Genomic DNA, 24,383 nt, shown 5'->3' with positions numbered 1-24,383 from the left:
TGTTTGCAGCAATATTTATTGTGTGATACACAGGATCTATCATGTGATGCTGACACAAAGCCCTACACTAACACAATGAAATAGAACTAAAGTACAACACTCTCCCTCCGATCTCTTTTCCCCCAATCGCAAGATGCCCATGACTCAAGTGTCTCTCCCTATATGTAACTGAACTGTGAAAAAGACTCTTTGTGAAGACAAAATATTTATTTTTCGCCATTTCTTTTGTAGCAAGAGAAAATCTTTTATAAAAAGCCAGTCTAATGTACACTAAGGTTAAATTGATTAACGTTTATTACATCTATCTACAAATAGCCAGAGTATATCTCCCGAGGAGCTCAAAGTGGCATAAAATAATTCTCCCATCCCCCCCCCCCATATTATCCTCACAACGACTCAACTGAGAGTCGGCGACTGTCCCAAGATAACAGCATCGTAGAATTGCAGAGTCGGAAGGGACTGAGTGTGGTCCCAACTGCCAGCGGAGGCCTCATTTTGCAAGTTCAGACACCGCTGCCCAGGGAACCAGCCTCACCCTGAAGGGCTTGCAATGCACAATAAACCGATAGGACCCCCTGAGGTCAGGGAGGTGTCCAGGCGATGGGGGCAATATCTGGAAATCCCGCAGGGTGTGTGCAAGGACGTGGAAAGCCTCCATGCGCCCCAGAGTCTCCCCCAGGCAGACCCGTGCCCCACAACCGAATGGAATGAGTTGCCTCTGGGCCTCCCCCGAGGGGTCCTCCTCCAGGAACCTCTCTAGGCAAGAAGAGAAAGCTTCTGTTAGGAAGAGAATTGCCCACCCATGGAAGCAAAAGATTCAGGGCACAGGTACCCAGGGCACTATTTGCATGGAATTTACATGCTGATTTAAATGTCAAGGCAACATGTTTTCGCACAGATCACCCCATATAATTTCTTCCATTGATCTGCACCCTGCCCAAATACCATTTGTTTCCCATTCATTTATGCTCAATTCCCCTCAACTCATTCCGGTTCATGCTGTCTTCAATTATCTCTATTTAAAGCCAAAGTACCGTATTTTTTGCTCTATAAGACTCACTTTTTCCCTCCTAAAAAGTAAGGGGAAATGTGTGTGCATCTTATGGAGCGAATGCAGGCGGCACAGCTATCCCAGAAGCCAGAACAGCAAGAGGGATTGCTGCTTTCACTGTGCAGCGATCCCTCTTGCTGTTCTGGCTTCTGAGATTCAGAATATTTTTTTTCTTGTTTTCCTCCTCCAAAAACTAGGTGCGTCTTTTGGTCTGGTGCGTCTTATAGAGCGAAAAATACGGTAATTAAAGGGATGCGGGTGGTGCTGTGGGTTAAACCACAGAGCCTAGGACTTGCCGATCAGAAGGTCGGCGGTTCGAATCCCCGTGACGGGGTGAGCTCCCTGCTCCTGCCAACCTAGCAGTTCGAAAGCACGTCAAAGTGCAAGTAGATAAATAGGTAGTGCAAGTAGATAAATACCTCCGGCCGAAAGGTAAACAGCATTTCCGAGCGCTGCTCTGGTTCGCCAGAAGCGGCTTAGTCATGCTGGCCACATGACCCGGAAGCTGTACGCCAGCTCCCTCAGCCATTAAAGCGAGATGAGTGCGGCAACCCCAGAGTCGGCCACGACTGGACCTAATAGTCAGGGGTCCCTTTACCTTTAATTAAATTTATTGGAAACATAGAAGGCTGCCTTATACCGATATTCACTCCTAGCGATGTAGTTCAATCAAAATTTGTGTCAGGTGAAAGTGCAGGTGAGCCCTTGCTTTCTCATTGTGACACAGATCTCTCTCTCTCTCTTTCTCTCTCTCTCTCTCTCACACACACACACACACACACAGTGCAATACCTGGTCTGAACTCCAGGGGGTGGTGCCACTTGCTCTCGTCATGATGGGCCCCATAGAGATTAGTGATGACTGTTGTCCCCTTGGGAATGGAAAAACCAGACAAGCTTGGAGTGGAGAGAATACAAAAAAATGAGTTAATATCTGCCATCTCACAGGCAGCAGGGTCTCAGCTTCCTCTCCTCTCTGCCCTGACCACCTTCTCAGAGACAGCCTTGGCAACTATTGCAAACGCAAAGACTCCTGTCCTGAGCACACAGCCGGGGAACACACAGAGCAGGGATGGTTGGGTGGTGAACCTGAGGCCTGGGGGACAAATGTATCTCTTGTCCGGTCCCCGGAAGTCTTCCTGGGGCTGCAGTTCCCTTTCAGCCACCCACCTCAACTTTTCATCTGCCCTGCTCTGAAAGATATTTTTGCATGCCTGGCATATGTCCTCAAACACTGGTCGTGCTTCCCTAGATGGAGGGTGGAGGATGGAGGATGGAGGATGGAGGATGGAGGATGGAGGATGGAGGATGGAGGATGGAGGGGGCTGCGACAATATGCTTAGAAAGTACTGCAAATAAGTAAAAAAAGATATATTCATAGTTTCACCCCGTTTTGCCTCTGGTGCTGACAAACACGGGAATGTGACCCCCATAAGAATTCAATATTCCTGGTACAGTGCATGGCGCAAACTCCTCTGAGCCTCTGAAATCCACCCCACTTCTCCTTTCTCTTCTCTCTTACATGAGGTCTGGGTTCAAAACCTCCCTCCCGCATTGGTGTCAATGGTAGCAAGGCCTCACTAGAAACAGGAAAAGCCTCGTAAGCATCGGCCTTAACAGGCCTGAGAAGGGAGCCATGGGAAAATTACACTGCTGGCTCTCCCCAACATCCCGCGGGGCACTGACCAAGCATCATTTCCTGTCGGGGTGCATGGGATCTATGAGTTTCCTATGCTTCCCAATCCAATTTACTGCTGCTACGGAACAGCGGGGAAATATCTTTTCCTTTATACCTTGCTTCTGAGCTCCTCAAGGGTGTCCTTTTGGCTGTTGTAAGAAGTCGGATTAGATGGAGCTCTGATGCCGCACTGCAGGTGTTTTATGTACTGTATTTTTTGCTCTATAAGACGCACTTTTCCCCTCCAAAAAAGTAAGGGGAAATGTGTGTGCGTCTTATGGAGCAAATGCAGGCGGGAGGCTCTGCTCAGCACTCCCTTTAAAGAGCCGCGTGGAGGGTGTGTGCGACTCTTGGGGGCTTTTCCTCCTCGAGGAAAAGCCCCCAAGAGCCACACACACACTCCGCACACTCTTTAAAGGGAGCGCGGCTCTTGGGGGAGCCTTAGCCGTGCACAGCTTCTCCCGGGTAGGGGATGAAGGCTCCCCTTGCCCAGGAGAGGCTACGTGCGGCTAAGCAAGAAGCCAGGACAGCCAGCAGGATCGCAGTGCAGTGATCCCATTGGCTGTCCTGGCTTCTGGGATCCAGATTTTTTTTTTCTTGTTTTCCTCTTCCAAAAACTAGGTGCGTCTTATAGAGCGAAAAATATGATATATACAGTGGTGCCTTGGTAGTTGAACAGCTTGGCTCCCGAACAAATCGGCTCCCAAATGCTGCAAACCTGGAAGTGAGTGTTCCGGTTTGCAAACGTTTTTTGGGAGCCGAGCATCTGACACGGCTTCCGATTGAGTGCAGGAAGGTCCTGCAGCCAATCAGAAGCCTCACCTTGGTTTTCGAAGCTGGGGAAGGGGGAGGAGCTCAGTCCGGGCAACTCCACCCTCTGGGGAGGGCGATGAGTAGAGGAGCTCTGTCCTAGTTTGTTGTTTTAGCAACAAATCTGAAATAATTAACAGCCAGAGTTGTCTCGCGTTTGTGGGAGAGACCAAGCCATAACATTTGGCTTCCCATATCTCCAACCTCAAACTCAGTTCTCCAGGTATCTACATCTGCTTGGGAACACGTTTTTAAACATCCACAACTTATGCTCATAGGAAGCAATTCACTAATCAAATTAACAGCAGCAGCAGCAGCATAAAAGTGGGAGCAAGAGCTGCGCTGTTAACCCCTTCTTGACACCAAGCTCAGAAGTCCACTGCATTGGCATGGATATCTATCAGCCCAGCGAATGTTCGCACATGAGAATCTACAGGTCTCAACACCAACGTGTGGCTATCGGAGGTGGTCCAGCAGCACAGCCCCCGTGGTTCCCTTCTACACATGGAGAATGTCAGGATAGGCCTTGCAGAAAGTGGGTACCTTGTATCCCGGATGGTCATGTGGGGCAAAGCAAGGACTGCCGAGGGGCGCAAGCGCAAAGTCTCCAAGATGGTGGCGTTCAAGAAGGGCAGGTGCTCCCGGTCACTATAGGTGGGGTCACGGCTTGTTCCCACCACGGCCATGAGCTCTTCGTGGATTCGCTCCTGGATCTGGAGTGGCAGAGATAAGAACAAATCGGAGTGCGGAGAAAACATTCCAGCAGATTTAGGATCCCTGTACAGTAGTTTGCTATAGACCCAGGCTGACATGAGAGGACGCAACCCTTAGGCACAGAAAGCCTCCCTACCCCACCCTGCACAAACACAGGCTGAATAACAGCATTGTAGAGTTGGAAGAGACCCCAAGCATCATCTAGTCTAACTCCCATGACAGATGGGCATCCAACCTCTGCTCAGAAACCTCCAAGAAAGAACGAAGAAATCCTGAAAAAAGAGCAGTGGCAAGGGAAATTTATGGACAATGTGGAACTGGCAAAACTGACGCATAAATTACGCGACAAGGACGACTGTGATTTTAAAGAAGAATGGGAACCTTTTACAAAGTACAGTGGTACCCCGCAAGACGAATGCCTCGCAAGACGGAAAACCCGCAAGACGAAAGGGTTTTCTGTTTTGGAGGCGTTTCGCAAGACGAATTTCCCTATGGGCTTGCATCGCAAGACGAAAGCCCATAGGGAAATGCTGGCGGTCGGGAGCAAAGACTTTCGCCCACAGCCAGCCTTCAGAAGAGGACCTCTTCTGAAGGCCGGCGGGGGGCAAAAGTCTTTGCTCCCCCCGCCTGCCTTCCCCCCCCCCGCCTGCCCCGGGCGATCTTAAAATGCTGGCGGGCGGGAGCGAAGCGTTCGCTGCCGACCCCCAGCATTTTAAAATCTCCAAGGGACAGCAGAGAAGTCTCTGTCCCGGGGAGGTTTTAAAATGCTGGGGGTCGGGAGCGAAGCGCTGCCGACCCCCAGCATTTTAAAATCTCCCCCTGTCCCGGGGAGGTTTTAAAATGCTGGGGGTCGGGAGCGAAGCGCTGCCGACCCCCAGCATTTTAAAATCTCCCCGTGTCCCGGGGAGGTTTTAAAATGCTGGGGGTCGGGAGCGAAGCGCTGCCGACCCCCAGCATTTTAAAATCTCCCCGTGTCCCGGGAAGGTCTTAAAATGCTGGGGGTTGGCAGCCCGACCCCCCGCATTTTAAAATCTTCCCGGGACACGGGGAGATTTTAAAATGCTGGGGGTCGGCAGCGCTTCGCTCCCGACCCCCAGCATTTTAAAACGCTGTTCCGAAGGGGGGGCGGGGACACCTGCCCCAGCCGCCCCACTTCGGAAAGCGATTTTAAAATGCCGCCCGCCAGCATTTTAAGATCGCCCCGGACAGCAGAGAAGTCCTCCGCTGTCCCAGGGTTTTTTAAAATGCTGGGGGTGGGAAGAAAAGCCCTTGTCCCCCCCCCCAGCCTTCAGGTCTGAAGGCGGTTTCCCTAGGAACGCATTAATTGATTTTCAATGCATTCCTATGGGAAACCGTGCATCGCAAGACGAAAAAACCGCAAGACGAAGAGACTTGCGGAACGAATTAATTTCGTCTTGCGAGGCACCACTGTACATAAAGAAACAACAAAAAGAAGTGATCTCCTTGGCAGGTTTTGAATAAACAGACACAAATTTATTATTGGTAAAATAATAAGGACCATTAGGTCCAGTCATGACCGACACTGGGGTTGCGGCACTCATCTCGCTTTATTGGCCAAGGGAGCCGGCGTACAGCTTCCGGGTCATGTGGCCAGCATGACTAAGCCGCTTCTGGCGAACAAGAGCAGCGCACGGAAACGGCGTTTACCTTCCTGCCGGAGCGGTACCTATTTATCTACTTGCACTTTGACGTGCTTTCGAACTTCTAGGTTGGCAGGAGCAGGGACCGAGCAACGGGAACTCACCCCATCGCGGGGATTCAAACTGCCGACCTTCTGATCGGCAAGTCCTAGGCTCTGTGGTTTAACCCACAGCGCCACCCACGTCCCCATTGGTAACATATAGACAGATAAATTAAGGATCATTACAATTTTAGAATATGCAGAGAGTAACATGTGATCAAAAACCAGAGAGAGGAGCTGAGGGAAGTCCGGGAGGGGGTGGGAGGGTGGGTTCTTTTCAGGGATAGGGGTGGGAAATTTATGGGGGGGGATGAGGTTGATATGTTTTTGATAAATTGTTATGTTGAAATATTTAATAATAATAATAAATTATTGATACGGAACGGGGGGGCATGTCTTCTTCACTACAATATATTTGCTCAATTTCTCTAGGACTCCATCACCCCTCCCCTGTCCTCCATAATCTCTCAAGTAATCCTGTCAAAATCACTCTGCCAAACCTTTCCTCCGGGCAATGCCAGGTGACAGACTATGCGTACATGGACCATTGTCTTCTCAGGATGTGCTTATCTGCGCATATCTCCAGCTCTCTGCATATTCCCCCCTCCCTCCTCCATATGTTAATCTGTGTAACCCAACCTCTCCTTAATGTATTCATGATGTAACTGGGATGTATTTTGCACTGTATTCTGGGACATGGAGGGAGTTTCAAAAGTTCATGTCACCCCTTTCTCTCTGTTCAATCTCGTCTTGAACCTGTTGCGCAATAAACTTGGATCTTCTGCAGTTTGCTCCTGCGTCCGGCTGAGCTCATTTTCTTCCGCAGGGACCCACGGACTTAGTCCGATGAGCTGGGTGGCAGAGTAACCCCGCACCCAGATTTTAGCCGTAACAATTATAAAAAATAAACCCCCAAGAAAGGAGGGGGGGAGGTACTGTGGCCTAGCGAACCACCAAGCTTGGGATGACACACACCCCAATGCTTCCTACCTGTGGGCGATGCACCAAAAAGGCCACAGCCCAGTTGAGTAAAGTTGCTGTGGTCTCAGTACCTCCGATGAGCATGTCAACAATGGCCATGTGGACGTGTTCCGGCACAAGGCCCGTCCCCTTGCTCTCACTAGCCTCATGGTCATGCTGGAATTGCAGCATGTGGTCTACCATGTCCTGTCCTTCTGAAGTGCTGTGGGGCTCCTGAGAGAGAGAGAGAGCAGAAGTGGATTAGTGCCCAAGCAAGGAGAACTTCAAGACAGCAATGCTTCCAAGTATCAGTTGCTGGGAACCACATGAAGTGTTTTTGTGCTTCAGTCCTGCTTGCCAGTTTTCCTCAGGCCACCATGAGAACAGGGTGCTGGACGCGGTGGGCCACTGGCCTGTTCCACCAGGCCTCTTCTAATATTCTTCAGCTCTCCCAAAATCAAGAGAGACCCCAATGCTATGACCTCTTCAGTTTCTGCTTAACCAGGACGCCGCCCACTCCTCCCCAAGGGAATCTGTTGTGTATTGAGTCAAAGGATTTTATATCTGTATTATTATTGTCTGTATTTGCATTAGGGTAAAGTAACTGCCTTTTGGTTTCAGAGGGTTACAGCTACTATTGGTTCATTTAAGCTGCTGTATTTGGATCCTCTGTCTTATTGGTTCCCTCCAAAAGGCAGGACTGTGATTGCCTGATATTGTTCCCTCCAAAATGTATCCTTTCTAGCTAGTCCCCTGTCCCTATAAATGTAGCTTTCCCCTCCTCAGGCCCCAGTCTTGTTTGCCTTAATAAAGAAGTGTTACTAGAGAACTGTCTCCAGCATATTATGTCAAGAGAGCTGAAATCACAAACCCCACGTCACAACAGAATCTAAGTGTGTTGGTCCCGTGGGTTATCCGTGAGGCGAGGTCTGAGTCCAGTCCGAGGTCGAAGGTCCAGTATGAAGGCAGTCCGTCAAAGCTGCAGCTGGGTGCAGGGCAGGGAGTCGGGTGAGGCCAGGAGCTCCGGCAGGAAAGCAGGACAGGGTTCAAGCAGGAACTGGCTACCAATGATGCTGCTCCCGCAACTTGGGACTGGAGCTGGCTGGTTTTTCTCTGCCCCGAGGCAAAGGGCAGCCCCGATCCACAGGTGACTCACCTCTCCTGGCCTGGAGGCGAGCACTCCTTCTGCGGGAACTTAGTTCCCTCCGCCTCTCTGCCCTGAGCCTCTGCAGCTCAGGAGAGGCTGGAGGGTTACCGGACCCAGAGGCAACCTCAGCTTCCCCTGGCGGGGCTGAGAGTGGAGCACCTGCAGGCAATGGGTCCTCCACCACCTCAGGAGCCAGAGCACTCAGCTGGAGCCTGCACCTGAGGATCCAGCACAGGTGAGGACCCTTCAGGCTCAAGCCCCAGCCCCGGCTCAGCTGGTTCTAGAGGTGGGGAATCCTGTGCAGGGTGGGATTCCTCAGGTTCAGCACCCGAGTCCGAATCCCAGGCCATCACACTAAGAGCCCTGACTGAATCTAATCTTCACCTCCAGCTGTCATGAAAAGCCCATCACTGAAATCGCCCCACCGTTTTGTCTGTTCATGTGACAGGGCCTTCTCGGTGGTGGCTCCCCATCTGAGGAATGGCCTACTTGTATTTGTTTCCCTCAGTACGAACATTCTGGAGGAATTTCAAACCTTCTCATTCAACAGAGGCATTCACTGACACAGGAATGGACAACTTGTGGCCCTTTTCAGGTAATGTTGGACTGCAACTCCAATCGGTCTCAGTGAGGCCAGGTAACAGTTGATGTGATGGGAATTCAATGTAGCTCTGGAAGGCCACAAGTCCCCGTTCCCCCCCCCCAGTCCTTTACTAATGGACGGATCTTGACAATTCACCCTTCCCCACTCAGACATGAAGTTCATTGGGTGACCTTGGGCCTATCTCGATCTCCTAGCCCAGTGTTTCCCAACCAGTGTTCCGCGGCACACTAGTGTTCCGCGAGACGTTGCCTGGTGTGCCGTGGGAGGGAGGCGGGCGAGTTGGGCGGCGACGGCGAGGAGAGGCCGCCCAGCGCGGGGCTCTCGCCGTCTGCCTGCCTGGCTGCCTGTGTGGCACTGACGTCATGGGGCTGTAACGTGCCCCACATAGGCACACGCGGGGCGGCGAGCGAGCTCCCTCCCACATCCCATCGCCGCTCGCTTCGGCCGGCCTACTGGGCTGTCGCAGGCGGAAGGCCTGCGCATGCGCGAGGTTTTCGCGCCTTCGGGATTCCCTTCACGCCTTCCTCCTCCCGGGTCCTTGAGAGCGCGGGAAGCGGCAGCGCGAGACCGGCGTTGAGCCTGGTAGGTATTGCGCTTGCCAAGGCAGTCATTTGGGAAATGAAAACTTGCAAAGCAAGCAACCAGTTCCATCTGAAGTACGTGTATGCTTAATATCCTGTATCTGAAACCTGTTCTGCCCCCTCCCCCACACTTGGTGCCATTTTCATCTACACATGCAGCAGAGTAAGTTGACCCAGAATAGTACCAATTCAGATGGCAGATGGGAGAATGACAGTGCTGAATGCTTTCCCATGTAGAACAGTCCCTGCAAATAAAAACCTAGCATATTTGGAAGAGGGATGCTAGCCTAACCATTACCTTCTATGCTGTTACTATTTTTTTTATTTTTTTTACATAAGTAAAAAGTGACCTTTCCCCATCTGGCATGATACAAGCCCATTCTTACAACTCAGAATTTTTTCGACTATTTCAGCTACATATGTAGAATATGCCTTCATTGATTCCTATTAAAGAGAGTTACTTTATATATAGTCAATATAGGCACAGAGTTAATTTTTTAAACATTTTCTAATGGTGGTGTGCCTCGAGATTTTTTTCATGAAACAAGTGTGCCTTTGCCCAAAAAAGGTTGGGAAACACTGTCCTAGCCTAGCCTACTTCACAGTGTGGTGGTGGGAAGGAACTGGGGACCCATGTGCCCCACCTTGAACTCCTTGGAAGATAAAGGTAGTATATAAAAGTAATAAACAAATAAATGAACAAATAGTCCTCTGCACCGTTGTCCACCCTGTTTTGGAGGGTCCCTCGGCTCTCTGGAGTTAATTTTCAGGGGGGGTTGCAGGTGGGAGAGGGAAACTGGCAAAAACAAACCCCCTAACTTGCCACTCCCCTTCCATTAGCAGAAGCATCCGCTGGATCAAGAGGCCTTCCTTGAGAAATAAAGAAGTTTTGGGGAATAATACACGACGAACTTAAGAAAATGCTAAAAAAAAAAAAAACCTTGATAAAAAATCCAGAAGCTTATCTGTTAGGGTTGGTAGGCCACATACCACATATTAAAAAAACCAATCTTTTTATATGCAACAACAGCTGCCAGGGTAGTGATTGCTACTAAATGGAAATCTCAGGACATACCAACAAAGGAAGAGTGGATTTGTAAATTAAGTGAGTATATAGAATTGGCAAAATTAACTTCAATTATAAGATATCAATCAAATTAAAAGTTAAGAACGGAGTGGAAGTATTTCGAAGATTATATGTCAAAATATTGTTCTAAAAATGACATGTTAATAGGCTTAGGATAAAAATGTAAGCAAAAACAAAACAAAGAAAGAAAAATCAGAATTCAACAAAAATAATTTATTATAGAATGCAAGGGAAAAAATGTAGAAAGAAATATACAGAAGTCGAATTGCTGTGGAGGGGTGGGTGGTGGGTTTTATAATTAAGTGTATAATTATGCAACTGTTGTAATGTAGATATTATATTTTATGTGAGGCGATCATTGGAAATTTTGGTTATTATGTATATATGTTTCAATAAAGATCTTTTAATTATTATTATTTTTTAAAGGCCTTCCTTGAGCACCACTGTACCAGTTGGATTTCTACCCAACAAATGCATGATGTCATCTTCCATAGTACCTTGAAGTGCTGCTTCTCCACATTGCTGCATCAAGGGCCAATAAGTGTCCCGGTCTCCTGCTGCAGATCCCCACAAGAAGATCCCAACCTCCTCACCATCCATATCCTCACCTGGTGTTTCTTCATCACGTGCTGGACCAAAGCATCCCGGCTTTTGATGCAGGAGAGCAGGTGGCGCAAATTGGCATTGGGGAAGACCTAGGGTGTCAGGGAAGCAGAAAGTAGCTGATTTTCAGCACAAAACACCCAGACACCCACCCAATTATTTCTCCCACTTTTGCAGAGAACCAGGCTATCTCAGCATAGCAAAGTCCAAAGCAGCCTGCTTGCTTGAGCTGTGCAGCAAAGCTCTTTGACTAGAACCAGTCAATAAACTTGTAATAATAATAATAATAATAATAATAATAATAATAATAATAATGTTTGTTTATACCCCGCCCATCTGGCTTGGTTTTCCCAGCCACTCTGGACATCTCCCAACAGAAAATTAAAAACACGATAAAACATCAAACACTTCCCTAAACAGGGCTGCCTTCAGATGTCTTCTAAAAGTCAGATAGTTGTCTATTTCCTTGACACCTGATGGGAGAGCGTTTGAAATATACTTGGAGTTGAGAGTGGATTTCATGCTCTTTATTCAGCTCATAGTGGTGAGGAGGAATGGAAGTTCCCCCAGAATGTCTGCTTTATATACATTATTTACACAACAGGCCCCACGTGATTGGCTAATTCTGGGATTCACCTGTAGGCCAATCAGGTTGCGGATTCACTTCCACCTGAAGCTGGATTGGGTGGCTCCTGTGGACCAATCAGACTGCTGCATTCTGGACCCTATTGTTGTAGGACCAATCAGACTGCTGCATTCTGAATCCTATTCAACTCAGTACGTAACAGCGTTCCACAGGGCGGGCACCACTATCAAGAAGGCCCTCTGCCTGGTTCCCTATAACCACACTTCTTGCAATGAGGGAACTGCTAGAAGGCCCTCAGAGCTGGACCTTAGTATCTGGGCAGAACAATGGGGTGGAGATGCTCTTTAAGAAAGTGAAATTGCCCCTGGCCAAGCAAGGCAAGTTTAGGTGGTGGTGGTGTTTCCCCCCTAGTTAGCCAGCTCATTGCTGTCCCTGTACCTTGAGGAAGGGCAAGGCATCCACCACCTGGACAGAGATTGCACCCCACTTTTCCATTATCTTGTAGATGCAGTCATGCAGTTTCTCAATGGTGAAATTGTCCTGAAGTGGAGGAAAGTGAAGAGTCAGGCTAGAGACGAAGACAAATGGCAGGAGGGGTGCTGGGAGAGTCGATTCATATGAGAGCCAGTGTGGTGTAGTGGTTAAGAGCGGTAGTCTTGCAATCTGGTGAACCGGGTTCGCATCTCCACTCCTCCGCATGCAGCTGCTGGGTGACCTTGGGCCAGTCACACTTCTCTGAAGTCTCTCAACCCCACTCACCTCACAGAGTGTTTGTTGTGGGGGAGGAAGGAAAAGAAGGATGTTAGCCGCTTTGAGACTCCTTCGGGTAGTGATAAAGCGGGATATGAAATCCAAACTCCTCTTCTTCTTCTTCTTCTTCTTCTTCTTCTTCATTTCTGGCAAATTTACCAAACTCACACTTTCTGAAACAATATGTGACCCAAAACACAGCCTTCTTTCAAAGTACGCACCTGCCCGAATCTTGTGAGGCTGTTCTCCGACTACACAAGATTGGCAGAAATACAAATATGGGGGGGGGGGGTGCAAAGTTGCTAGCATCAAATTAGAGAAAACAGCTTGTGTAGAACTGTGTACATACATTAGTAAAAACTGTGTATGAAAAGATAAATAGGTTTAAAGGCAAATCTAAAAAAATGTAATATAAAAGGTAAAGGGACTCCTGACCATTAGGTCCAGTCACGGACGACTCTGGGGTTGCAGCACTCATCTCGCTTTGTTGGCCGAGGGAGCCGGCGTACAGCTTCCGGGTCATGTGGCCAGCAGGACTAAGCCGCTTCTGGCGAACCAGAGCAGCGCTGGGAACACTGTTTACCTTCCTGCCAGAGTGGTACCTATTTATCTACCTGCACTTTGACGTGCTTTCGAACTGCTTGGTTGGCAGGAGCAGGGACTGAGCAATGGGAACTCACCCCGTCGCAGGGATTTGAACCGCCGACCTTCTGACTGGCAAGCCCTAGGCTCTGTGGTTCAGATCCCTTTATAATATAAACACTGACAACTGGGAAACACTGGTCTTTGAGCGCTCCAGTTGGAGAACAGCCTTTACCAAAGGTGTCCTGGACTTTGAAGACACTCGAACTCAGGACGCAAGGGATAAACGCGCTAAGAGGAAGGCACGCTTGGCAAACCCTCACTGTGATCAACTCCCGCCTGGAAACCAATGTCCCCACTGTGGAAGCACGTGTGGGTCCAGAATTGGCCTCCACAGTCACTTACATTGTTAAAACCGTTTTTATGGAAGACAATCTTACTCGGCTACGAGGGATTGCCAAAGAAGAAGAAGGTGACATTTGCACTAAAATGCTGCCTGAATTTTGTGGGGTTTTTAAAAAAAGAAAAAAGAAAATGAAAATTGCTGCAAAATGTAGAAAACTAAATTTAAAATTGGGGGGGGGTGAGAAATTGAGAGGACTAGAACTGACAACTCCTTCCATCCCTAGTCGGAGCAGATAGCCATGAGAAAAGGTGATTTAACAGGAAGAGGAGTCTAATGACAACAGTGTATTTCCTGCCAATACAGTCAAACCTCAGCTGTTGAACATAATCCGTTCTGGAAGAACGCTCAGCTTCTGGGAAGAAGTTCAACAACCGAGGCACGGCTTCCCAAAAGCATTCGAAAACCAGAGCATTTACTTCCGAGTTTTCGACGTTCAGGATCCAAAACGTTACAAAACGGAGGCGTTCAGGATCCGAGATTTGACTGTACACCTGATGACTCAGCAATAGGGATTGGGACAAATTTGGAATTGTACACGTTTTGCTGCAGTGACCTAATTTGCTTTGTTCCCTAAACATGAACTGAAATTCAGCTGCCCTTGCCAAATTTTGTGGCACGTTTCTCCAGATAAATGAGGTGTACAAAAATGCAGTTTAGTGGGAAAGCAATGACAACAACAAAAACAACAACAACAATTTATTATTTATACCCCACCCATCCATGTACATCTGTGAAAATAGCACACTGTGAGAACAGGATAGCTGGACTAGATGGGCCACTGGCTGATCCAGGCTCTTCTTACATTTGTATGTGTATATTAAGGGGAAATTAAGGGAATGTGAGTGTATTAGGGAATCACCCACTAAAATACTTATGAATTCTCCTGGGGACTTCTCTGGATTTTGCATTGCAGTTCTTGGGGCAAGTAATGTGCAAGAATGCACATGCTAGCATAAGATGTGCATAAAATACATGAATCGGTGAAAATGACAGACAAAAATGTTTTATATTAGGGCGAAATGCATTGCAAAAATGGGTAAATTAGGGAAACGTATTAAATCTGGCTAACATAAACAGCCTGCACAATTCATGATTCTTCAGATTTGTCATGTATCCCTTTTGAAAATCTCTACACAAAAGGAGATTTAAACAGAGGAGAGCAAGCGCTGTGCTTTGCAACCTCCAGACTTTTTTCTGTAAGATTCTTCCTGATAATTTCCCAAGTATCTTTGGGGTCAGAATTTTCAATGTCAATTACATTAAGCCCTATCAAGTTCAATTTTCTCCTACAAATTAATGATAAATTGTAAATTACACTATCAAGAGGTCGTAGAGGAGAGAATCAGGAGATAGGGCTCTTATCACACAGGAAGATCCAATATTTCAAGGTTCTCAGCCATACTCTTACAGATAAAGGAAGTATTCCCAACTCACAACATATTGATTCATATTTTACAGAGTTTGTAAGTCCTAATAATGACCTCAGAAGGGATGCATGGAATTTATCCAACCTCTTGAGGTCAAATGAGGACATTTTAAGATAGACAAATTGCAAACTGATGTGCACTTACAGAGATCTGAACTTAAGAATGGGAAAAGGAGAAACTGAGGGGGACTGAAGTGGACAAATTTCTCTGTTCCTACTCACCAAAGGCCCAAACAAGACACTGCAGATGATCCCACAGGCTTGCAGGGAGAAATCCTGAGCCAAGTCCACAGGTTTGCCCCCATAACCATGGAAAACCTGACAAAACCAGAAGAGGAAAAGGCTTCCCTTAGAACGTGTAGCATCATCTGGGCAATAGATATTGGTCATCATATAGACATGGAAGCATGAGAACGATTGTGGAATTTGGATATAAAATTACAGCATGTTACGGTTTATGAGAAAATTATACAAAAATGACATATCGTTGGTATCTAACACCAAGTAAACTGGCAAAAATGGATATATCTAAATCAAACAAGCGTTGGAAATGTAAAGAGGAAGGAGGTTCTTTTTATCATATGTGGTGGTCTTGTAGTAAGGTTAAAGCTCTCTGGGAAATGATATATAATGAATTGAAAAGGATGTTCAAAGTAACTTTTATTTTTTTTAAAAAACAGAAGCTTTTCTCTGGGGAATTATAGGGACAGAACTACCTAAACTGTATAGAAACTTATTTATGTATACTACTACAGCAGCAAGAATGCTACTTGCCCAAAAATGGAAACAAGCAGAAGTCCCAGCAAAGGAAGAATGGAATATGCAGAAATGGTAAAACTGACCAGAAGAATGAGAAATCAAGATAACAAACTTTTTATAAAAGAATGGAAATGGTTTATTGAATATTTACAGATGAATTGTAAACAGGTAAAAACATTGGCAGGGTTATTGCAATAACCTGCATTTTTATAGGAGTATATATTTATAGTAGATAATTAAATGAGCAAGTTATATGAATTTGGATATGCAGAAGATATTAAAAAAATAAATTTAAGGAACCGCAGAAAGAGGGGAAGGAAGTCAATTTTTGAAATGTTAAACGGATTGTAAAACTAATGGAAAGGTATAAATTTGAAATGTATGAATAAAAACCTATTTTTTAAAAAGTGTAGCATTGGAAGGCACTAAAGAGAAGCTTGTTTTCAACTATGCAAATGTACAAACCGGGTGCAGAACTCAAGCCTTCTGAAAATAGCTCACTTCACTTAAAAGAACAGATGGGAATCTCAGGCCTGGAGGTTGAATGCGGCCCTCCAAGCTTTGCTATCTGACCCTCAGGACCATGGGTGGCAAACTATGGTCCACGGGCAGTCCAGGAATCGCCGCATGGATCGCCAGCGCGTGCGTTCTTTCCTTCTTCCTCACATGACTGCCGCGACAGTAACCTTCTCCCTCCCTCCTCCTGGCTTCTCCCCGCCCTGCCTAGAGGAGGAAGGGGGCTGGGTTTTGTTGGTGCCAGCAGCAGCAGCGCTTCAGCGCCACCATTTTAAGCAGCCCCTCTCCGGAGCCCTTTCATGCTCCGCTCATCGTCCCTCCGCCACCAGCCCCTGCCCCTCACAAGACACAGGTAAACAGCCACCAGGGCTCGTCCGGTGCTGTGCAGAAGGGAGGAGAGAGTCGTGGGGGGGTGGCTTATAGTCCAGTCCCCCCACAAGGTTGGAGGGACAGTGGACTGGCCCCCTGCTGAAAAAGTTTGCTGACCCCTGCTCAGGACTCTCCCCCCTCCTTAGAGAGTGGTGATGCTTTTCGCTTGCCTGAAGGTGCACCCAGAAACCCCTGACTTTTGGATGGCTCAAGCGCAGCCCACCACAGCCCACCATCTCTGTTGCTCCGCCCATGTTTCCCACTGGCTCCACCCACCAACGGCATGTGACCCGCATAACACATAACGGCATGTGACCCCTGACATAAAATAGAATGACATGGTTCTGGGTTTTATTGCCCAAGTTAGAGGTTCCACATTTTTTTGTTTTTTAAAAAGGGGAGGGGATGTGAAGGGAAGTTCTGTTGCATGAGTGGAAGTCCTGCTCACCCTGCTCAGTCGGTGGTGTTTGCAGCATCTCACCTTGCAGAGCTGACGAGCCTGGCTCTGGACAATCTGCTCCATGTTTCCTCGCAGGCAGCGCTGGAAAGCTACGTGGGCCATTTTTCTCTGCAGTCTCCAGGTCGGCGTATAGTTGCCCAAGGAGAGGTCCTTGCCTCCCAACGAAACAAGGTTTGCTGCAGGGCGAGAAGTAGGAGGGAGAGAAGGAATGCTTCCAGGCTGCTGCTGTTTCCAGGGGGTGGGGGGCGGAATGCAATCACACACCAGCAAATTGCGATGGAAACCAGAGCAGAAATTGCCGGAATTCGTCCATTGGCCCCATTGCCAGAAGGGAAATCAATTAAGCCAGGAATTGCTGTTGTTGCTTACAGTCTGCAAATGATACAGAATTTATTTGTTTCCCCTCCCGATTTCCATTGCCTGTGCACTGAAATGATTGGGGTGGAACAATGTAACGTCAACGATGAACTGTATATATTGTTGGAATCTCCGCTCGGCCAAGCTGATAAAGTCTCATCTTCCTTCGGCCGAGCCTTCGAATTGCCTCCCGGCGTATAACGACCTCAAGCCTTTGATGAGGCTCCAAGGCACATTCTATTCAGCAGAGTTCCCAGCACAGGGAAGAGACAAGAGGTTTGGGCTACATGCTATGCTTTATTTCTTACTACGCAGACAGCAAAAAAATATACATCCTCTCTCTACGAAAGCAGAGAGCAACTGAACAAAGGAACAAAGGAAACAGGAAACCACTAACGTCACATCCCGTTTCCCTTCCCGTGAGACTGGAAGGTCTCTGGAATGTAAAAAGAGTCCTGTGACTCCAAGCAGCTGCTTAGTGAGAAACAGAAACTAACATACATGACGTATAACATGGGTTTTGGCAGAAGACAAGCTGCGGCAGAAGGGAAACAGGTCTACATGCAGCAAAGAACAAGACAGAATGGAATGTGGATCCTGTTTCACCCCTATTTGGAATCAGGGCCCTGAGCTGCTGCTCCTCTCTCCCAGCTTCCTATTTTACAACTACCTGTAATATTAAAATGTTTTCATTCACCTAGGCAAAAATACACAAGGAGGGTGGCAAAATAGTGCCAGAGAAAGGGGAGGAATTGCTCTGTCTGTTGGGAAAAAACAATTCAGGGAGAAGGAAGAACACATATTCAGAAATGGAGTCACTGCAATGGTAGGTATGAAAGAAAATTACCTCAGTGGTATTTGCTATGAAAAGTGTTTGATTGTGGGAGAATCAACATAATGTAACCACTATGTAGAACAAGGCCATTAAGGTCAACCTGAAGCCCACAGTTTACACAAAGCTTCCCAGTCAAAACACAGTTTGATTAGCACTTCCTGTTTCCAAGTGAAGGCAGCCATTTTGATTTGCCACCACTACTAGGCACCTAAAACTGGCTCCAGGAAGGTGCATGAGGGGGTACGGTAGAGGGATTTCCTTGCCAATGTTTGTCACGATTCTGCTTTCACATGGGAACAGGAAGTGAGGGCTTTGTGTTCCTCTACTCCAGGCCTTCCTTGACTCTATGGTCAGGTTCAGATGTAACAATAAACCATGGCTTGCTGTTGCAAGCATGAGCCCAAATCTCTCCCTCTGCCCTTATCCATACAAGACAAGGGAATTGAAAGCTTGCAATTTTGAATAAACTGTAGTTTCTCATTATCTCCAACCGAGGAGACTAAGTTCTTTTCTGACTGTGATTAGTGAGCAAACTAGGCTAATGAACCAAGGATTGATCCGTGTTTGCTTAAGCAGTCATGGCTGGTTGTTACGTTTCAACAAGGCCTATGTGTATGTCTTCCCATTCAACCAGGTTACAATTACCAACAAATCCGTGAGGCCGTCCTGCAAAATCAGACCATTTCCGCAGCAGCGCCTCCCGAATCAGATCTGTGCTATTCAGAACCACCATGTCTAAGAAAAAGAAAAAGAAAAAGAAATTCAAAAGCTGCTTATATAATAATATATTTTTTTAAAAAATATTTTATACCCCACCCTTCCCAGTTTAAAAACCGGCCTCAGGGCGGCTAACAGCAAATATAAAACATTGATTAAAATGTGACTTAAAAACAGCATAAAATACAACATAAAATGCAGCATCAATATCAATAAAATTCAAAAATTCAGGGGTCATTTCTTGGGGGGACCCAGTTAGTAGACATCGAATGATCACCAGGGCTAACTGGCCACGTTGGTCCTACTAGGGCCAGCAAGGAGACCAGGGAAGAATTTAAATGTGGGGTCCCAGAAAGGGTTTCTTCATAGAAGGGAAAAGGGGAGTGTGGGGAAGGTTTCTGCTTTGGTCTTTCTGTGGCAGTTGCAGACAAGGACCCGGGAGACGAGGCTTCAAGACCCCACTTGCCCCTGAAGCTCACTGGGTGACCTTGGGCCAGTCACTGCCTCACAGGGTTGTTGTGAGGCTCAAACGAGGAAAGGAAAAGCCAGATATGCCACATTAAGCTCCATGGAAAAAATGAAATATAAATACAACTGGGATATAAACGCAATAAAGAAATTGTTATGTATTGAAGTTCTCACCCTGGCCACCAGGGGTATTGTGTATATTGTTTTCACTCAGGTCCACGTCAGTTAATTTAGACGGGAAACCCTGGGTCATTGCTCTTGTTACAATGTTGACAGCCCGTTGCCTATAAAAGGCCGGCTGAGCTGTTCAGTTCAGTTCAGTTCCAGGTTGCTTTTAAAGAACTACTTGGAGAAATCTCTGTGTCGTCTGCTATGTCCACCCACTATTTAATAGAAATAATATATTATTGTTGTTGTTGTTGTTGTTGTTTAGTCATTTAGTTGTGTCTGGCTCTTCATGTCGCCATGGACCAGAGCACGCCAGGCACTCCTGTCTTCCACTGCCTCCCGCAGTTTGGTCAAACTCATGCTGGTAGCTTCGAGAACACTGTCCAACCATCTCATCCTCTGTCATCCCCTTCTCCTTGTGCCCTCCATCTTTCCCAACATCAGGGTCTTTTCCAGGGAGTCTTCTCATGAGGTGGCCAAAGTATTGGAACCTCAGCTTCACTATCTGTCCTTCCAGTGTGCACTCAGGGCTGATTTCCTTCAGAAAGGATATGTTTGATCTGCTTGCAGTCCATGGGACTCTCAAGAGTCTCCTCCAGCACCATAATTCAAAAGCATCCATTCTTTGGCGATCAGCCTTCTTTATGGTCCAGCTCTCACTTCCATACATCACTACTGGGAAAACCATAGCTTTTACTATACGGACCTTTGTGGGGTGCTATGCTAGTTACTTCAGTTGATTGCTTTGTCAATGTTGCTTGTTAGCCTGTATGTGGATTGACATCTGATGCCCTTTTAAAATGTGTTGTGGAAGGGAGGGATATTACTAGGTTATACTGGTTTTTGTTTTGATTATGTATTTTGTGTTTTTATATTGTGATTTTACGTTGTGAACCGCCCTGAGACCTGCAGATATAGGGCAGCATACAAACTTAATGAAATAATAATAATAATAATATCCAATTGCTTCAGGTTGCTGCATTTTCAAATGTTTTATCTTATCTTGTATTAAGTCCCATGAATTCCATTTTCTACATAACATCAATATACAGTCTCTATCAGAGATTTCCATTTTTATATACATTTTAAAGGGACTCCAGACATTTTAGATCATTCCTAATTCCATTTCAGATCATTTAGTAATACTTTTAAACTTTACATATGAAGAAACCAAGCGATTTGTTTCAGTAACCATCAGAAGTCTGGTTTTGGTTTTCCCCCCTCCTGTGTAAACTTGACTCCCTATTCCACTGGGCTGATGATGATCAAAACTTAACCGCGACTAGAATCCAATGAATGTTGGTGCCTTGGCCAGTTTAGGGCATAGGATGCCCTTATGTTTTTATTGCGTCATCAGATTTAACTCCGGGGAGACCCCTCCCGCTTTCTCTAGCGCAGACAGGTTCTTGTTGGACTCCATTTCCCATCAGTCCCCACCTGAACAGCCAATGGACAGGGGGTGATGGGAGTGGGAGTCCTGTAACGTTTGGAGAGCTGCAGTTTTCCCGTCCCGGATCTAGCGCCTGATCCGCATTCCCAACCGGCAGAGCCACTGAAAAACTAGGCTAGGCAAGTGGTAGATCCAAAAATCAAATCCCTGCCTTCTCTTCTGATTAAAGGATCCCACCTCGCCTGAAACCGCGGGAAGCCACTGGTAAGGCAGAATGGACAGTTCCACCAAAGTTCAAAGCGAAACAAAACAAGGAATTATTACTTAATTTGCCATCAAGATCATTTAGCCAGTTAGAAGATGCATCTCTCAAGCTGTGCTAATGAGGCTAATATTTTATTTTAGTTTTTTTAAAAAACAGCACCCATTTCCAAACAAACATGCAAGCGCAGGAATTATACCTGCTTAAACACTGGCCGTGATTTTATTTGCCAGCACATGGGAAGGCTGAGATCTAAATAGGGAATTATTGGAGCAATTTGGGATCGCTGGAATCAACAGCCGTGCTATGGAATGGAGAAACGTACCCAGGCACCTTAAATAACGGCAGAGGGGCAGCTGGATTCTGAAGGGCATGTGGTTAAAAAAACAAACAAGGAAGAGGGTTTTGCGACACATTAAAGGACTTTACACATCCATGACACCATAACCTTTTGTTAACTCAGACCCACTTCGTAAGATGCAGTTGTCTGTCATCAGATTCACCAGCCGAAGCAGACAGTCATCCATGAAAGTTTATGCTATAATAAATCAGTCCTTTATGGTGCCACAAGGCTCTTTGTTATTTTGTGGTCTGGTGACTTAAAGGAGAACCAGGAATCTCAGACATGGGTATTGATTATACACCCTTAGATGGTTCAGTTTTCTTTACATTTTTTTAAAAAAAGGATGTGTTTTTTGACTTTTTTGTGTGACACTGAATTTTAAATAATTACTGTAGATATGTATATAGCCAATTCTAGGCTAAGCAGCTTCGTTGATTTAATTACTGTTCAGGGTAATTAGGAAGCTGTGAACCAGAGGAGGGATCTAGAGTATCTCTTTTGTGTGCAGAAGATTCCAGGTTCAAGCTCTGGCATTTTTAGACAGAGCTGAGAAGATTCCTTATCCAGAAACCCGGGACAGGCACTGCCAACAACTAAAGGGAAGTTTGAAATGCTTGATATTTTATCACATTATTATTATTAGTATTATTATTCTGTTGGGAGCCACCCAGAGTGGCTGGGGAAACCCAGACAGATGGGCAGTGCAAATTATTATTATTATTATTATTATTATTATTATTATTATTATTATTATTATGACAATATTGAGGAAGAGAGACCAATAGTGTGACTTGGCTTATGGGGGCATGCTGTGTCTCTATATATCAGGGAAATGAGGGAGGAATAATTAGCTTTTTCTGTTCAGAAAAAGGACCCTAATGCAAACATTTTTGGGTGGTATGCAACATTGGTCACACTTCAAGCAGAGCTTTGGAAATTAATAATAAACATTGGATAGTTCCTCATTTTTGTAGAATTTAATAGTTGAAATGCCACTTCTCTGTATTATTCAAAAGGTGGCATGCAAAATAAGAATGAAAAAGCCAAGACTTTAATAATGTTTTTTTTTTTAAAATAATAATAATAATAATACACTTCAAAAGACCCTGATACACTAAAGGACACTTAAGGTTCTTCCATTCGTTCTGTGATTTCCAGACATCTAAGAGGTGTCTCCCCCTCCCCTTTTGTCCTGCCACTTTTCCCAGGAAAACCCACTGTTCACTGCTGATTTTTAACAAACGCCAATCAAGTTTTGATGTATGTTCTAATTACTATTACTTTTTCTTTTTAAAAAATTAACACTTTTGCATTATTGTAATAACCTTTGTGTGTAATTTTGTCATTTATGACCATGTATAAATGTATTGGCTATTAAAAAAATAAATCAAAGGCAACAGTGACAAGTAGAAAAAGAAACATGATCTTCTAAAAAGTTAAAATGCAGGAGCAAGAAAATAACCAAATACTAACAAAAAAAGTATTGCATATTTTTTTAAAAAAAGAATTACTATTTTGAATCATTGCAATATCCTTTTGTGCACAAGATCTTCATTTGTGCATATAAATAAACACTTTTCCTAGTACGGTAAATTTTATAAAGAGAGAATTGACAACCATAAAAGTGGGCAAACAAATGTGATATTCTAAAAAGTTAAAACGCAGAAGCAAGGCAATAACTGAAATACTAACAGACAAACGATTATACACTCTTATATTTTTAAAATTGCTATTTTAAGCAATTGTAATGTCCTTTCCCCTTCATGGATCACTGCCTTGCCGTGGCGAAGGGGCTTGAATAACTCAGAGAAGCTATGAGCTATGCCGTGCAGGGCCACCCAAGATGGACAGGTCATAGTGGAGAGTTTTGACCAAACGTGATCCACCTGGAGCAGGAACCGGCAAGCCACTCCAGTATCCCTGCCAAGAAAACTCAATGGACAAAGACAACGACAGAAGTGCCTGGCGCGCTCTGGTCCATGGGGTCACGAAGAGTCGGACACGACTAAATGACTAAACAACAACAATGCCCTTTTATGCGCAAAATCTTCATTTGTGTATACAAATAAACCTTTTAGCTGGTAAATTTTATAGAGAGAGAATTAGCAACCATAGAAGCAAGGAGGGGAGTCCTCTTCTAAAAATGAAAATGCAGACAAGAATACCCCACACACACCAAAAAAAACACCCCAAACTACAGTAAGAACCATTCACACTTCCTTTTGTCCTGTGATTGATAGGCAGAGAGGTTTGTCATTTGTCTCACCACTTTCCCTGAGAAAACCAACTGTTTACTACTGAATCGGAACAAAAGCCAATTTGCAGAAAGCCCAACCAAAGTTTCTTCTGATTCAGTAGTAAACAGCGGGGTGGGTGGGTGTTTTTCCCCTGGGACAAAAAAAAAACCTCTCAGACTCAGGGAACAAACAAACGTGGCTGAGTCCTAAGACAATAAAATGGCAAGACAATGTAAAATTGTGACTAAGTTATCCAATGCCTTAGTGATGAAGTTTTTGCGCTGATTTACCTTTGCTGCCAAGGCGAAGGCGGAAGATGGAGCCATATTGCCGAGCCAAGTCATGGAAGTGGATGGGAAGGTCAGGATGGAACAGGTGGAGGAGATTGCCAACGAAGGGCAAGGCCCGAGGCCCGGGCAGCCTCCCCGAGTTCTTCGGAAAGCCGAACCCCCCATGCCGCCTTGTCAGCAGGGCTAGAACCAACAGGAGGAGAACGAGGAGAGCAGCAGTTAGCATTTTTAAATGGGTTCAGGGGCCCCCATCCTGGTGCATATATAGCCAGGAACATTCATGGTTGGAGGTGGGGCAGGCAGGGAGAGCAAAGCCAAGCACCTCCCAGAACAACACTCTCCACCCAAAGGCTTCAAACCCACCAAGGAGAAACTTCTGCTGTCCATGGGTGGCACAGTTTGTCTCCAGATGCACAAATAGCATCCTCCCTCCGTTTTCGGTCAAGGAGAAAACGCAGTCAAGGAGAGCGGTTGTGTAACTTAGTGGGAGTTGTGACGTACATAATTTTGGTCCTGTGCGCAGGGA

General features: G+C 46.0%; 1 protein-coding gene across 1 annotated transcript; it reads right to left on the bottom strand.

Annotated features, from left to right (window-relative positions):
* On the bottom strand, nucleotides 1-24,098 carry CYP21A2 (cytochrome P450 family 21 subfamily A member 2). The gene is made up of 10 exons (XM_082207344.1): nucleotides 23,858-24,098; nucleotides 18,628-18,717; nucleotides 16,812-16,966; nucleotides 14,909-15,004; nucleotides 11,961-12,062; nucleotides 10,942-11,028; nucleotides 6,945-7,148; nucleotides 4,082-4,251; nucleotides 1,844-1,947; nucleotides 1-756 (listed from the first exon to the last, which is right to left on the bottom strand). The coding sequence occupies exons 1-10, from the start codon at nucleotides 24,081-24,083 to the stop codon at nucleotides 491-493; spliced, it is 1,500 nt and encodes a 499-aa protein (XP_082063470.1). The 5' UTR covers nucleotides 24,084-24,098; the 3' UTR covers nucleotides 1-490.
* Nucleotides 24,099-24,383: the final 285 nt, after the last annotated feature.

This window comes from Podarcis vaucheri (genome assembly GCF_965113315.1).
Source record: "Podarcis vaucheri genome assembly, chromosome: 2".
Classification (NCBI taxonomy): domain Eukaryota; kingdom Metazoa; phylum Chordata; class Lepidosauria; order Squamata; family Lacertidae; genus Podarcis; species Podarcis vaucheri.
Note: the sequence above shows the minus strand (reverse complement) of the source record. Positions and strands in the feature narration are given on the sequence as shown.

What these genes read in the sequence shown, in the direction of transcription:
- CYP21A2 (XM_082207344.1), bottom strand. Translation starts at nt 24,083, where the DNA reads ATGCTAACTGCTGCTCTCCTCGTTCTCCTCCTGTTGGTTCTAGCCCTG. An exon ending in GTGTCTTGTTTGGGCCTTTG is followed by an intron (nt 12,063 to 14,908) that starts GTGAGTAGGAAC and finishes CCTCCACTTCAG; the next exon opens with GACAATTTCACCATTGAGAA. An exon ending in CCCCCTGGAGTTCAGACCAG is followed by an intron (nt 757 to 1,843) that starts GTATTGCACTGT and finishes CTTCTTGCCTAG; the next exon opens with AGAGGTTCCTGGAGGAGGAC.